At 36.5% G+C, this 17,016-nt stretch overlaps 1 protein-coding gene across 2 annotated transcripts in view; it reads left to right on the top strand.

The window, feature by feature from the left end:
* LOC121384572 (anaphase-promoting complex subunit 4-like) overlaps positions 1 to 17,016 on the top strand; it is a 177,948-nt gene that overhangs the window by 57,860 nt on the left and 103,072 nt on the right. For both annotated transcript variants that reach the window (XM_041515027.1, XM_041515028.1), the window contains exons 11-13: positions 9,605 to 9,675; positions 13,647 to 13,689; positions 16,479 to 16,555. In XM_041515027.1, coding sequence (XP_041370961.1) covers positions 9,605 to 9,675; positions 13,647 to 13,689; positions 16,479 to 16,555 — 191 coding nt within the window. The remainder of the gene's footprint in view (positions 1 to 9,604; positions 9,676 to 13,646; positions 13,690 to 16,478; positions 16,556 to 17,016) is intronic.

Genomic DNA, 17,016 nt, shown 5'->3' with positions numbered 1-17,016 from the left:
GTGGATGTTAGGTCCTTTTTTTTTTTCTTTTTTACTGTAATAACAATTTTGCATGTGGTATGCTATAAATTAAAAATGAGGAAAATTAAATGGTCTTTTGGTGGTTAATTAAACAAAAATTGTGTGGTCAACCTATATTTATTTTTACATGTCAGCAAGTAATTGTACTTTTAAAAACTTGAAAAATATGAAGTAGTGAGAAAATGAATGTTGATGATCTTTTCTTAATGATTAAATATTAAATATACTCAAGATGGCGTCTTTAAACTTGAACATTGAAAAATAACCTCGGTATGAAGGCAGAAGCCTCTTAACACTGTTAAAAGGCAGAAGCCTCTTAACACTGTTAAAATGTTTAGAATTTTGAAGAAAGATAAATACTACTGGATGACACTTTAATATTTTGTCATCATCATTTTAATGGGTGGGAAGTTGTTAATAGCAATCCTGCTGACCAATGTTAAAATTAGCTGTATAAAGTGTATGTAAAAAGCAGCTGTTACCACGGCACCCCATACTGTGATTGTTTATTGATGGTGTAGCCCCACAGTGGATGGGTGTTGTTGCTGGTGCAGTATATGGTCTCATAAAGATGGTAACACCAGGTTTTATGACCTCTGATTTAAACCTGGGGAGGGTATGCCACATAAACCAGCCAGCTAGGAAAGACCTGCCCCAGGCAGAAGACAATCTGCTGGGTTAAAAAAGCAAACATTAAGAGCAACAGTTTTATGTGTGCCTTTATTGTGGGGGTCTCACTGACCTCTGGGGGCATTTCAAGTTTGAAAAATGTGTTAATTTTTCTCTTTGTTAAAATTGCAAGTTTACAACACATAATGTTCAGTCCTAAAGTTTAGCCAAAGCTGGGTGTACTTAATCTATGTCACACTGAGTGCCACGACTTATAGCCTAAACAGAATCATTTGCAATGGACTGCCTAGCGTTCTAAATTGTATATAAGAGTTGTTCGTCATATTTTGTGAATTTATGTCACAAATTGTATAAAATTGCATAACTTTGCAAATCAATTTGATACAAAATTTATGAGTGTTATAAATCAATAAATAAATAAATAAAAAATAAAAAATTCCTATAACTACAAACAACATAACTTGTAGTTCAAAATATACATAATTAGTTTCTAATATCACCCATGACCCATTTTACTTAAGGATATCCCATTTTAAGTAATGAGATAATTTTCTGCATTTTATTGAAGGATAACATTACGTTTGTCTCACTTCATGAAGTTAAAACATAAGATGCTAATAGAGGTATTACTTTTCTAACAACAATGGTGATGATATCAAATTTTGCATTTAACTCAACATTAAAGTTTTGTGTTTCACCCCATTTCTCACAAACTGCAAGTGCTACATCAATAAAACTTGGTTTATAGTTACATCTGTGAATGTTAAATTTTGTTTTTTAATTTAATTTTGTTTATCTGTTTGAATATGCATTGAGATGAGGATCTATGGATTTAGAATAGGTTTATGGTTGGAGAGATATTTAATTCCACTGAATTCTTCTTATGTGACGTCAATCAATCAGAATCAAGTAAATTATGTAAGAGTATAAAATTTGTAATTATAAATAAATATTTAATTATTTTAGTTAAAATGTCTACCCAATGTTTTGGCAACATCCAGTTACGTTCATCAGGGGATGAAGGCAGCTGAATATTGCCAAAACATTGGCTAAAAATTGTAACCAAGTTATTGAAGTGTTCAACTTTTCCCAATATCAAATTTTTGTATAGTGTATAAGTAAATAACTTTAAAATTATCATAATGACCCTTTTGTTAATTTCATCTCAATTTTTTTTGTTTCAGTTAATTGAGAATCCAGTCTCTACATGTATTGTATATAAAATTAATTATATATTTATTATTATTGTTTATATATTTTTAGCCTAATTATTAGGTGTTTTATTCTGTTTGTACGTTTGCTATTCATTTTCAGTATCTTTTGTATCTAGTTCATCTATGTAAAATGCTTATATTTCATGTACATACATGAAGTCCGACTAAATAACTTGACTAGTTTATGTAATGTGAAAGTAATAAAGAGTTAAATAAGCCTGAAAATTACCTGTATAGTGCTGTTACATAAGTTTTGTTGTCTACTAAGTGTCATCAAAATCTTATCCTGTTTATCTCTGCCCACTCTTGCATTATGGACCAGTTGACTGAAAGGCCATCAAAGTGAGGTATTTTGTAAAGCACAGACCAGTTCTCACAGAGATTATTACGTCGCCCCTCGTACAGGTGGCATTCTGGTCTGTGTGTGTGAATTAGGTATGCGCTTCCCAGAGATGGTGAAGATAGATGTACATTAATGACAGCTAATCAAAGGCAGTCAGTTTAACTGGAGGCAGATTATTGCAGTCAGTGATTCTTGACAACTACTTCACAAGAAAAAGGAAATTAAAATCAGCATCTGAAATAAAACGTTGAGAACTTGCTCTTAATCCGTTTCTATCCTTTAATGTCCTAACCTGCTATGATGTTGTCTGTGAATGCCTTTTTGCTTTTTGAAAACTGAATGAGAGTTTTAAAAATAATATCGTCTCAGTATTTGAAGAGTGGAACATATGAAAATTGAAATTGAATAACTTATAATCCATCCCATCATTCTATAAAAAAAAAAATAAATAATTTAAGTTTTGTTTGATGTAAGAAATGTAAAAGTGTTTTGGAAATAACAAAAATTTAAAAAAAAAATTGTGCTATTTATAAATCCATCGGCTCAGAAATAAATAACTTGTAGAAATTTTCATAGTATGGAAAAAGGCGTTCCCTGTGGGACAGACTACCGTATACGCAAATATGTTCGCGAATAAAATATACCGCGAAAATCACGAACACGTTGTTAGCACCGCGAACTTATTTCCGATTTGGTATATTATTATTTACCTTATAATATATAGTCTTATCTCTACACGCCCAACCCATATCAGAATCAAGCAGTCAGTGGTCCGCAAGGTCACGTGGTTCTGTAAACCACATGGATTTGATCCAAATGACACACATTTGGGTGCAAGTCTGTTGTTACGTAATCACAGTTTTGTTTGTTTTCTTTGTAACCTTAAATGGAAGTTTGTGAGTATTACCAATAATGAAAAGTTATTTCTTATGACATTTGCATTTTTCAATGTTCTGTATCGCATGTGCGTGTTCCATCGATAACATGACAATAGTCTTATCAGACATGCATACAACATTGACGTCGTCTCACTGGCTATCCAGAGATCGGGCCCGGGACAGACATGCTCGAAACTCTAGTGGTATATGAGCATGTAAATAAATATTGGTAATGGTAATGGTCTCGCTGACAGCATAGTGAACATGTCCAAGTATGTACGTGAAATCGTCATTGAAAACAGTTTGGCAAATGAAATATGGGTAATTTTTATTTTATTATTGGGGCACACAGTCGCGAAAATGTAAAATGAAAGCCTGATCGCGAATTATTTTAGCCGCGAAAATATTTGCATATACGGTATAAGATATTAATGTTTTACATACTGATAAACAGAATGCTTTGTAAATTAATCTTCTGATCCATCCATCCATTCTGTAATCCATCCATCCATCAGTACATCTATCAGTACATCCATCTGTCCATCCTCTAAAGTTTGTTTTGTTTAATGACACCACTAGAGCAAGAACACTGATTTATTAATCATCGGCTGTTGGATGTCAAACATTAGTAATTCCGACAAATAGTCTTAGAGAGGAAACCTGCTACATTTTTCCATTAGTAGCAACTTACTAGAAAGGATCTTTTATATGCACAGTCCCCTTAGACAGGATAGCACATACCACAGCCTTTGATATAGCAGTCATGGTGCAATAGGCCCACCGATGAGGATCGATTTCAGACCGACCACACATCAGGCGAGCACTTTACCACTGGGCTACATTCCACCCCATTCATCCTCTCGTCCATTTATTTTATCCATCCATCCATTCATCTATCCATCCATCCATCCATGTGTCTTGAATACATATTTAAAACGGCCATCTATCAGTTAATGGTATGTATATGTTGTCTTGTATCAGTATTTAGTTAAAATTGGCTACTTTTTAACGTGTAGAACACTTTCAATAAAGGGTAACATATCAAAAGAACAGTGGTTATAAGCTTATTATTGGTAATTATTAAGAAGATACAAAATGAACCCTCTATTCATTTAATCATATTTGCACTAGCTGCTTATGTGATTAGTATGAGGAAACTGATGTCACAAAGAATGATGATATAACTGAACTGTTATCTTCATCTATGGTTCAACATGCTGTCATAGATAAACAGCATGGGGAAGCTCCCCTTTAATTTTGTTTGTGTTAGAAAAGAAAGCAGCTGTCACCACAAAAACTGTTTTTATTACTAATTAGCAGGAAGGACTCTTTTATATACCTGATCCCACAGGCATGATAACTTTTGATATATCAGTGGTGAAGGTCTCTTGTGAAGCACACGTAATGTCTACCACATTCAGCGTTCTCAGGTCCTCACTCGTTAAGTACTCACAAAGACAGCATTTCCATCCTACATGACCATAATAAAGCACTTGATTTTCATGCATAAACTGAATTACGGTTCAAGCATGCTGTCCAGGGCACATTTCTCACATATCGGTGCTATCAAAGATGGTGAGTTAATTGTTAAGCGGGTGCATATCTCAGTGATTCTGTCCTATGATGAAATTGGATTAAACAGCTGATATGGCAAGAATGTGAGATGTCTTAAGATCCAGTCTTCGTTAGGGTTGGGGCTATCGATCATACAATAGAATCTGCATCTGGGGAAAGTGTCCCACCCATTGCACATTAAAATCGGTATTGTGGAGATAAGATACTGGGAAAGATATTTGTCTGACCGACTTGACAGACCTTAGACAATTTTAATATCCTGGATTTTTTTTTGGCTATTGGTGGGAAAACAGGTTAGTACACAAATATTGCTTAAATAGGAGCACTCCCATCAGAATCAAGAACTGCCCCAATGGCTTTCAATTTATTGCCAGCAACACACAATATTGACCATGCAACGAAATCACAGAAATATGCTCCCAGCTTTAGTAGTTAGGGAGGGAAAAAAATCTGTATTGTTGCCTTAAATACAACCCCCCCTCCCCTGTTAAGCTGTTAAAACCTACTCTGGGTGGAAGCTGGTACCGGGATGCGAACCTAGTACCTGATGACTGAATCCACTGCACTGGATATGACAGCTTTATCAATAAGTTTGGATCCCGATCAGGCCTAACAGGATATAGACACATAGAGAATACTACATGAGTGGCCATTAGATACCATTAATCTTACTACAAGTTGTTTGGGGCGGGATGTACCCAGTGGTAAAGTGCCCGCCTGATGCATGGTCGGTCTAGGATCGATCCCCGTCAGTGGACCCATTGGGCTATTTCTCGTTCCAGCACCACGACTGGTATATCAAAGGCCGTTGTATGTGCTGTCCTGTGTATGGGATGGTGCATATAAAAGATCTCTTGCTATTCATGGAAAACTATAGCAGGTTTCCTTTCTAAGACTATATGTCAAAATTACCAAATGTTTGACATCCAATAGCCGATGATTAACAAATCAATGTGCTCTAGAGGTGGCGTTAAACAAGATAAACTTTTATTATTTTTTGTTTAAAAACATCTTATGAGCAAAAGCAAGTTGGATATTTTTTTAAACAAGTTGTAAAAAATAATGGTATCTAACTGACACAAATGTAGTATTCTATTTCTTAAATATCCTAAAAAAACTAGATTTTAAGCAAATTTTAACATCTTTTTCAACTAAAAGTTATTTACAGCCATTATGCTTGTAGCTAACTTATGCATCACAGACAAATGATTGTCAGATTAACTATTCGTTACAGTGTAATCGATTTTGACCGTGTGGTTTTTCATCAGATGTATGGCCTGGTCATCACCTAGGAGCAGCCAGTCTTATGTCTTGAAATTGTTATCATACTTGCATGTGTTACCAAATTTGTGTTATCAGAAATAACTAATAATGTTCTCAACAACGGGTGTGTAAGAAATTAATATAGCAGGGTATTAGGATCCAGATCAAAGGTTGACGTTTAACTGGATATAGACACATTGATATAACAGAGTTTAGGGATCCAGATCAGTGGTTGAGGTTTAACTGGATATAGACATGTTAATACAACAGAGTATCAGGATCCAGATAAGTGGTTGAGGTTTAACCGGATATAGACACGTTAATACAACAGAGTATCAGGATCCAGATAAGTGGTTGAGGTTTAACCGGATATAGACATGTTAATATAACAGAGTATCAGGATCCAGATAAGTGGTTGAGGTTTAACCGGATATAGACATGTTAATACAACAGAGTATCAGGATCCAGATAAGTGGTTGAGGTTTAACCGGATATAGACATGTTAATACAACAGAGTATCAGGATCCAGATAAGTGGTTGAGGTTTAACCGGATATAGACACGTTAATATAACAGAGTATCAGGATCCAGATCAGTGGTTGAGGTTTACCCAGATGTTTGACTGCGAGCTACTGCATCATGCTGATGGTCAAGTGTTTTCTTGTAATTGGTCAACTCTGCACCAGAAGTTCACAGTTTGGCTCGACCTGCTTAATTCCAATTGTCCAACAGTGTAGGCTCATTAGCACAGGTGGCATTCACAGGTTTAAAAAAAGAATGTGCAAATTAGTTTCAGCCACCGATTCTATTGTCCGTGTAAACTGGTAGCCCTTAGCTCATTAAGGCAGATGGCTTGGTGGGGGGCTGAGTGGGGGGGGGGGGTAGGTACAATTGGAGTAAGTCGGGTGTGATTAACACCAAGCATTATGTTAATCCAGGGACACAGAGAGAACATGCTAGGATGGACAGGGGTCAGTATTAGAGTTGATCCCTGGCCTTTGTTGACCGGGCGACGGGTTCGATCAACCTGCAATCAGCATTTTAACCAATTCTGACACCATCACAATTGATTTACAATGGATTCTGTGGCTTGAGTTACATTTACATAAATTTCAAATAGTGGACAATGGGTGCTGCTGGCTTTGGCAGTTTTGTGTTCAATAAAAGTTACTGTTTTGTTGTCCCATAACTTTTACAACACCGCCATTACAATAGTGGAGCTGGGCTGGGTTTCACAGCTGAACAATTAATTGTCCTGTCTGCAGCGAATAATTTCTTTGATAGCAAGGCAATGTTTACATTAAACATGACTGTTTTGTGTCTATCACATGTTACTTTTGGTGTTCTGTGGTATTTAGGGCTTGTTAGCTGTTCTGTGTTATTTAGGAGTTGTCGGCTGTTTTGTGTTATTTAGGGGTTGTACAAGTCTTCAGTGTTTTTTTAGGGGTGGTACAGATGTTCTATGTTATTTAGGGGTTGTACAAGTGTTCCATGTTTTTTAGGGGTTGTACAGGTGTTCTGTGTTATTTAGGGGTTGTACGGGTGTTCTGTGTTATTTAAGGGTTGTACAAGTGTTCTGTGTTATTTAAGGGTTGTACAGGTGTTGTGTGTTATTTAGGGGTTGTACAGGTGTTCTGTGTTATTTAGGGGTTGTACGGGTGTTCTGTGTTATTTAAGGGTTGTACAGGTGTTGTGTGTTTTTTAGGGGTTGTACAGGTGTTCTGTGTTATTTAGGGGTTGTACGGGTGTTCTGTGTTATTTAAGGGTTGTACAGGTGTTCTGTGTTTTTTAAGGGGTTGTACAGGTGTTCTGTGTTATTTAGCCCAGTGGTAAAGCACTCGCTCGATGTGTGGTCAGTCTGGGATTGATTTCCATTGGTGAACCCATTGGGCTATTTCTCGTTCCAGCCAGTGGACCACAACTGGAATATCAAAGGCAGTGGTATGTACTATCCTGTCTGTGGGATGGTGCACATGCTGCTAATTGAAAAGAGTAGCCCATGAAGTGGTGACAGCAGGTTTCCCCTCTCAATATCTATGTGGTCCTTAACCATATGTCTGATGCCATATAACCACAAATAAAATTTCTTTCTAACTAGCAGTTATTAGTTATGAAGTCTTAATCTGATTATGTAAGATTAAGAGAGCTTACCGCTACACTGAAGTATGAAGAGAACTTGGTTTATATTTGCACCTATGGGTGTTCAGCACTGTGCATGTGAAAATAATTAAAGATTAATTAATAAGTGTTAGCGTTTACATCTGTTATATTGATATCTGAACTTATCACTAGACTGCTGTGGGTTCAGCGTAAGCTGAAACCAGATGTTCTGATAAGCGACTTGTTTTTATTAATTACTATTTTTATTACGGTCTTATGTACATGTTACATGTAACATTATATACATGACAACACATTGAGATAAAACATGTTTTTATAGTGTACCAATGTTAATAGAATGTAAGCAGTGTTTTAATTTAGGTATTTTAGGCAACAGAATAAATTCTGTAGGACCCACTTAGAAGTGTTGACTTTTTATTCAATGAAACTTGGTGTATAGCTGAATCTATGGGTGTTCATTACACTGCTTGGGCAAAGAATGACAAATTAATTAATTAAATGTTTTTAATTAAAATACTTTTGCATTCAGTCTAGCTACGTTTCACGCAAACTAAAAGTCATTATTTGATGACACTTGTTTTATAACTGTTCCTATGGACGTTCATCACAGAACATGTGAAAAGAATTAAAAATGAATTAGTTAAACATTTTTAATTGAAATACTTTTGTATTTAGCTGAACATTAAAGTTTTGCGTTTAGTTCTATTTCACACAAACGGTAAGTCCTAGATTGATGGAACTTGTTTAATAGTTGTTCCTATGGATGTTCATTGTGAAAAGATATTACTGGTATGCTACCCTTAGTGTTCACAAATCAATCTAAGGTCGATGACAGTCACTTTTTGCACCCTTGTTTTGGCTTCATGCATAATAAATATAACATATCTCACCGTAATTTCACTTGAAATTCAAATTTCATAAATGGTACAATTTTTTAATTACAAGATTATCTTCAAAAACATTCAGGTACATTAGTAATGTTCAAACAAAAAAATTTCAATAGGAATTTTCACATGAATAAATTTCCAGAGATCCTGAAGTTTGCAAGTATCTGTTTTAGAACATGGTGGTTCATCGCATCGTGTAATCGATTAGCAGTTGACATTAATTTAAAGTTGCATCACGGACACATGAACAGTTTGTGTGAAATACAGTGCCCTGTCAAAGATAATGTTAAAATTGGAGACTGTTATTATGGTCACGTCTGGTTAGGATATAACTAGTGACGCATGGCTCGCATTGCACGTGTCTAGTAAGGATACAGCTTAATATTTTCTCAATTTAATTCAAAATTTTAGTACCACCTGGAAACTGGTTGTCTTCTATATTGTTTTATGGTGAACGTCTGCCCTGCATTTCAAGATGCATTTCAGCAAAGTTTTGGTGATTTTTTGTTAAATATCCTTTTCATCTCTGTGTATTAGTCACTAGTAATGTCTCCAGTACATTGTTTTCAGAGGCTCCTGTTTCATCCCATATTGCACTAACTAGCCTTGCCAGTATTTAATTTTTCTATAAAGTTGTATAGTTTTTTGTAAAGAAGACCTTGTTTTCTTGCAGAGATCCCTGTCAGGTGAGATGACCACGGTGAGCAATGATTTCCTGGAGCTGTTGCTGTTCGGAACACTCAGGTATGTCTGTAGTTTATAATACTAAATACCTCTACTTTAGTTTCATTTCATTTTTAAAAATTAAATTACTAAAAGGAAACACCCTACTACCTCGCACTGACTGAAATTTTATTTTTGAAGGTGGCTCTCCATATCTATATTAGAATACTTAATTCCAGACCTTGATGTGAAAACAACTGAAGGGAGTGATTTATTGCTCCCCGGATTTAAGATACCACCATATTTAGTCCTTATGTTTGTTTTGTTTCTTTTTAAATTCACATGCTAAGAGGAGCTTAAAGAGACATACCCTAGTTTTTAAACACTACAGCATATTTTTCACTGTAAGAGTCGTTTATGGTCACTGAAATCAAACATTACTTACATTTTATTGTTTAGATTATCCATTTCCATACAACCGAAGTGTTTCTGTTTATCCTGGTGTTTCTATTACCACAAAATGGTTTTTTAAATATTTTTTAAAACGCACGCGAGTCTGAGAAGTAACTGTTATGGAGTCACATTTTAGTCTATTTTTAAGGGTATTTCAACGTGTCAGACTCTTGTTTCATTCTGTTGTATACAAATTTGTTACAGGTTTATAAGTTAACCAAACTTTTACGGGTTAAAACTAGAGTCTAGGTGAAAATTATGCCTTAGTGTTTAAAAACTAGGGTATGTTCCTTTAAAATTACTCTTCTTAAACTAGTCACAGTGGAGTGATGGGGATCTAGAGTGGTTGCTCCCCTTATATGGCGAGGTCTGTAATTCTGCACTGTTCGTCCTCATCTCCTCGGTGTGTGGGTTTCTGTCAGAGCTGAGCCAGTATTGAGCCATCATCTGTGTATACCGGCCTCAGTGGCGTCGTGGTTAGGCCATTGGTCAACAGGCTGGTACGTACTGGGTTCAGATCCCAGTTGAGGCATGGGATTTTTAATCCAGATACCGACTCCAAACCCTGAGTGAGTGCTCCGCAAGGCTAAATGGGTAGGTGTGAACCACTTGCACCGACCAGTGATCTATAACTGGTTCAACAAAGGCCATGGTTTGTGCTATCCTGCCTGTGGGAAGCGCAAATAAAAGATCCCTTGCTGCTAATCGGAAGAGTAGCCCATGTAGTGGCGACAGCGGGTTTCCTCTCAAAATCTGTGTGGTTCTTAACCATATGTCTAATGCCATATAACCGTAAATAAAATGTGTTGAGTGCGTCGTTAAATAAAACATTTCTTTCTTCTTCTTTTTTTTGTCTGTGTACATTGAGTAAATTTTCAGTCATTTTTATTTGATTTTCAAGATGAGCTCACATATATGATATGTCTTTTATTTTTCATTACATATATGTATAATTACTACATTGAATTTTGTTTTAAATAAAACTTTAAAAAAAAAAAATTGTTTTAAATAAACTTCAGTATGGTGACTCAAGCTATGTAGTCATATTGGGAAAGTTGTTAGGTTTTCTAAATTCTAATGCTGTCTGGCACAGCAAGGGAAGCAACTGCTGTTTAATTCAATGAGTTTCTTTACTTAGTTTTCCTTCCGTTCTGTGTTTATGTTAAATTGTCTGCTGGTTTTTCTTCCATAAATTCACTATGATAGGATTACTTTATCTTAGTTTCATATAATATCAAATTTTATCTTAATTTTAGGGACCTGAAGACATTGAGATTAAATTTTATATGTATTAGCTTTATGGCCTCAGATCACAGTTATCTTCCCATTTGGTTGACCAAAATCTGGAAATATGTCTGTGCAAGTAGTCTGCTATATGACTGTGATTATTTCATGGCAGATTGCTTTGAAGTAGTGCTTTTTGTGTAAAATGGGTGTACTCCGGCCAGGTTTAGTGGGTGTACTCCGGCCCAGGTTTAGTGGGTGTACTCCGGCCCAGGTTTAGTGGGTGTACTCCGGCCCAGGTTTAGTGGGTGTACTCAGGCCAAGGTTTAGTGGGTGTACTCCGACCAAGGTTTAGTGGGTGTACTCCGGCCAGGTTTAGTGGGTGTATTTATATGACTGATTATTTCATGGCAGATAGCTTTGAAGTAGTGCTTTTTATGTAAAATGGGTGTACTCCGGCCAGGTTTAGTGGGTGTTCTCCGGCCCAGGTTTAGTGGGTGTACTCCGGCCCAGGTTTAGTGGGTGTACTCCGGCCCAGGTTTAGTGGTTTAGTGGGTGTACTCCGGCCCAGGTTTAGTGGGTGTACTCCGGCCCAGGTTTAGTGGGTGTACTCCGGCCAAGGTTTAGTGGGTGTACTCCGGCCCAGGTTTAGTGGGTGTACTCCGGCCCAGGTTTAGTGGGTGTATTTGTTTAAAGGGACAGACCCTAGTTTCAACCCGTGAAAATTAACACTTAAGTTTATTTAATCTACAAACCTGTAACACATTTGGATAAAGTTGCAATTGAGTGAAACATGAATCTGTGACTTTGAAATGGTGAAATACCCTCTAAAAATAGACTAAAACTTGACTCCATAACTGTTACTTGTCAGACGCACGTGCATTTTTAAAAATATGAGAAATGCATTTTGTGATATTAAAAACACCAGGATGACCAAACATACTTCGAATGTACGAAAAACTAATAATATAAACCATAAAATCTAACTAAAGTATGATTTCAGTTATCAAAAATGGCTATAATAGTCAAAAATATGTCTTAGTGTTTAAAAACTAGGGTATGTCCTTTTAATAAACCAATATCCTGGGAGAAAGAGCTGGACACAGGGGTTGTCCTTTTCAGGGTATGTTGTCATTTTCAGGGTATGTTGCCCTCAGGCAGGCAAAGGTACAGAAACAAATTCATGGGCCTGCTGATATTAATAAAATTGCTATTTAGAAACATATAGCGTAATTAATTGTGGTCTTTGGTCTGTGGTCTGATATCATGCACTGTTACAAATCAAGTTTCACTTTCATGGTGGTTTTCCATTGTTCACAGAGTTATGGCCCATGAATTTAGGAAATACTAAAATTTGTTGGACCTAGTAGAGGACATGTATTGCTTTAGCAGTACTGTCAGAATGCTTGTTGGTCCCCTACCAGTCCAACCGCATGGGACTATAGGTTTAAGTTTTGTCTTTCTGTCTGTTTGTCTGTCTGTCCATCCGTCTGTCCCACATATAGTTTTCCAGATCTTTTGTATTTGAAATTTTGTATATAGCTTCATCATGTACTGTTACAGATGAAGTTGAACTTTTATGGCGATTTACCCATTTTTGTCAGAGTTATGACCCTTGAACTTAGGAGACTTTTTTTTTCTTTTTTTTTTTTCCCTCTTTCTCGCAATGCCTGAATATATTGAGTTGAAATTTTGTTTATAGGTTTATCATGTATGGTTACAGATCAAGTTTGACTTTCATGGCAATTTACTCATTTTTCAACTGCTAAACTATATATATTTATATTTTAATTATAAATGTAAATTCAACAGCTAAGCTATATATATTTTGTTTTAATTATAAATATAACTTCAACTGCTAAAACCAGCCTCGGTGGCGTCGTGGTAGGCCATCGGTCTACAGGCTGGTAGGTACTGGGTTCGGATCCCAGTCGAGGCATGGGATTTTTAATCCAGATACCGACTCCAAACCCTGAGTGAGTGTTCCGCAAGGCTCAGTGGGTAGGTGTAAACCACTTGCACCGACCAGTGATCCATAACTGGTTCAACAAAGGCCATGGTTTGTGCTATCCTGCCTGTGGGAAGCGCAAATAAAAGATCCCTTGCTGCTAATCGGAAGAGTAGCCCATGTAGTGGCGACAGCGGGTTTCCTCTCAAAATCTGTGTGGTTCTTAACCATATGTCTGATGCCATATAACTGTAAATAAAATGTGTTGAGTGTGTCGTTAAATAAAACATTTCTTTCTTTCAACTGCTAAGCTATATATACTTTTGTTTTAATTATAAATATAATTCCAACTGCTAAGCTATATATAATTTTGTTTTAATTATAAATATAACTTCAACTTCTAAACTATATATATTTTTGTGTTTAGTCCTGAACTGCAGCATTTTCTTGAACATGAGCTAACAGAAAAGGTAAGAACTATTTTTTTTTGTGTTAGTAGACTGGTTAGTAGAAAACATTTTTTAAAGTAATTGTATGCTTGTTAGAATAAAAAAGAATGAGAAATATGCAACTTACAAAAAAAAAAGAAATTAGGAATTAGGTAATAATGCCACAGTCATTTTCTGATTTGCAGACATGCAGAGCTTTTCTAATACTGATTTGTCTGACATTAGTTTCCTTTGTTTTTCTGGAACAAACCATAACTGATTTTCCTGAGAAAACTCATTACAGTGATGTCACAGTGTAATCATTACAGTGACGTCACGGTGTCACCATTACAGTGACGTCACGGTGTCACCACTACAGTGACGTCACGGTGTCATCATTACAGTGACGTCACGGTGTCACCACTACAGTGACGTCACGGTGTCACCATTACAGTGACGTCACGGTGTCACCACTACAGTGACGTCACGGTGTCACCACTACAGTGACGTCACGGTGTCACCACTACAGTGACGCCACGGTGTCATCACTACAGTGACATCACGGTGTCATCACTACAGCGATGTCATGGTGTAATCACTACAGCGATGTCACGGTTTAATCACTACAGCGACGTCACAGTGTAATCATTACAGTGATATATGTCACAATGTAATCAACTTGCACAACAACAAATTATCCTTACACTCAACAAATGAGGAATTTCATGTGGGGGTTTTCTAATACTGATTTGTCCGACCGTCGTCCGTTATCCATCGTCCATCTGTCAACTTTCTTTAAAGTCTATGTTCTAAAGTTTATCTTGTTTTGAAACTTGGTGCAATGATCCTAGAGTTTTGATGGATTGTACTGAAACTTGATGTGTGGTTGGTCTGGGATCGATCCCCGTTGGTGGTCCCATTGGGCTATTTCTCATCCCAGCCAGTGCACGACGACTGGTATATTAAAGTCTGTGATATGTGCTGTCCTGTTTGTAAGATAGTGCATATAAAAGATTGCTTTGCTACTAATGGAAAAATGTAGCAGGTTTCCTCTTAGACTATATGTCAGAATTATTAAATGTTTGATAAGCAATGTGCTCTAATGGTGTTATTAAACAAAACAAACTTTAACGTAACTTTTTACCATACAGTGGCAAGACGTATTTTAACTTTTTACCATACAGTGGCAAGACGTATTTTTATATCCACTTTCCCTCAGCAAGACAGCCTTTGATATACCGGGTGTTTAGGTCATAGAATCAAACAGCCTTGGTAGAATAATTGGGATTTTTCCAATTCCTATCAGTGTCCCAAGACTGGTATGTACTGTCCTACTTGTGAGAAAGTATGCATAAAAGATCCCTCACTGCTAATGAAAAAATATAGTGGATTTCTTCTAAAGACTGTCAAAATTACAAAATGTTTGACCTCCATAGCCAATGGTTAATTAATGTGCTCTAGTGGTGTCTTTAAGCAAAACAAACTTTTAACTTTGATGTACCAGTTGTGAGGCACAGTTTGGGATGGGAAAAAATTTGTTAGGTCCCTCAACCAAGGAGTATTATGTCATAACCCATGACATTTTATGTGAGTGCTCTGTCACTGAGCTACATCCTAGATCCACCCCAATCTCCACCCACACCTAGCAGATAGGATAGCACTTCATGGCCTTTAACAACACTGATTACAAGAGAAATCACCCATAAGGTTTTATCCACCAAGAGGAGATTGAAAAGTGTTGTAAAAAAAAGAAGTGATTACTGTGATTTCCAGTGTTAAGCATTATACCTTGTTATGTAGCGGTGCTATGTTGTTTACTTGTATATAAACTATATATACAGGGCTCGAAACGGCCTGTGGCCAGGTCGGCAAATGCGCCCGATGTCCCGTTTGGGCAACTTAAATATTAAAACATAATGGCGTTAGTCACCCAAATAATATTATTTTGGCAATCTTCTGTAGAGACATAACATATGAGCCACTATTAATATATGTATTGCATATACAGTAAAATCTGTCCTAGCGGCCACCTGTATTCAGCGGTCACCTGCCTTAAGCGGCCACTTTTTTCCTCCCAAACTATTTATAATGTAAATGCACCAGTAATAAGCGGTCACCTGTCTAACACGGCCAGAGGCCACCTAAATCGGATCCCAAATCGCTAAAATATTTGTATTAAGCAGCTACATTAAATATTTACTATTATACAAAAGTGATATTTTAACAACAGCCATAAGGTGCTGCAAATAACTGATCTTCACACCTTGAGGAATACTAGTACCCATTCAGTCCGGACATCTCTACTGTGTATCAATTAAAGTATGACTCTGCAATGCATCTAATTGCCTCGGGCAGGCTATGCTTGACATTTTTAGATTCACTTACCATGACAATACACCGCATGAAGTAGGAATTAAATAATTAAATAGAAAAAGAAAACAAACTTGTTGAGAACTGTTAATTTAATATATTCCATTTGCATTTTTTCTGAAGGAGACATGTCATAAGTTGATTTATAGTCAACTGTCTAGCACACATCCGTTGATTAGCAGTACAGTCGGTAAAAAAAGAAACACAACACATGTTTTAAAGACTATATATGTGGCAAACTGTAATCAGCGGTCACCTGTCTTAAGTGGACACTTTTATTTACTCCCTTGTATGACCACTTAAGACAGGTTTGACTGTATTTATTCCACATTAAAATCTTGTTCATGGTTCGCTTACCTTAATTTGCCAACGTCCATTATTATTTTTGGGCTGCCATATTTTTTGGCGAGTTTCGAGCCCTGATACACTTTCGAAAATGTGTTTTATTCTTCTCTTCATAGCGTTTGAAAAAGCTTGGACATTCCATTGAAACATCCTATTCTAATATCCAGAAACTGGTTGTGAAGCATCTTCAGAGGTATGAACATTTGATATCAGTGTCTTTTCTAGAAAAAAAACAAAATAGTACTAAGTAAAATATTCTATTGCTTGATGCCTGGATCAAATAGTTTGATGTTTGTGTAGTCTGATGACAATAATGTCCTTGTTAATGGATCAAGAATGTGGTATTATCTTGGCAATATTTCCAACACACATGAAGTCTGTCAAACATGCAGCTTTGCTTAGCTCTATGTGAACAAGTGAAAACTTATTACCTTACAAGTGATTCAGCAGTGGTACAATTCTAACTTCAAAACACTGGAAACAAATTGGAATGAGGATGATAGTTTTAGTTATCTTCTCTTGAAAGCTCTTGTTTTCACAGGGGTGGGATGTAACTCAGTCGGTTGAACATTACTTTATTCATATTAGGTTAGCATCAGAAAGTGTAAGTCTGCTTTGTATCAGTCTTCTGCTTGAAACTCTCAGAAAGATCCC

The sequence above is a fragment of the Gigantopelta aegis genome, chromosome 10 (genome assembly GCF_016097555.1).
Source record: "Gigantopelta aegis isolate Gae_Host chromosome 10, Gae_host_genome, whole genome shotgun sequence".
Lineage (NCBI taxonomy): Eukaryota > Metazoa > Mollusca > Gastropoda > Neomphalida > Peltospiridae > Gigantopelta > Gigantopelta aegis.
The sequence above is the reverse complement of the archived record's forward strand: the minus strand, read 5'-3'. Positions and strand labels throughout refer to the sequence as shown.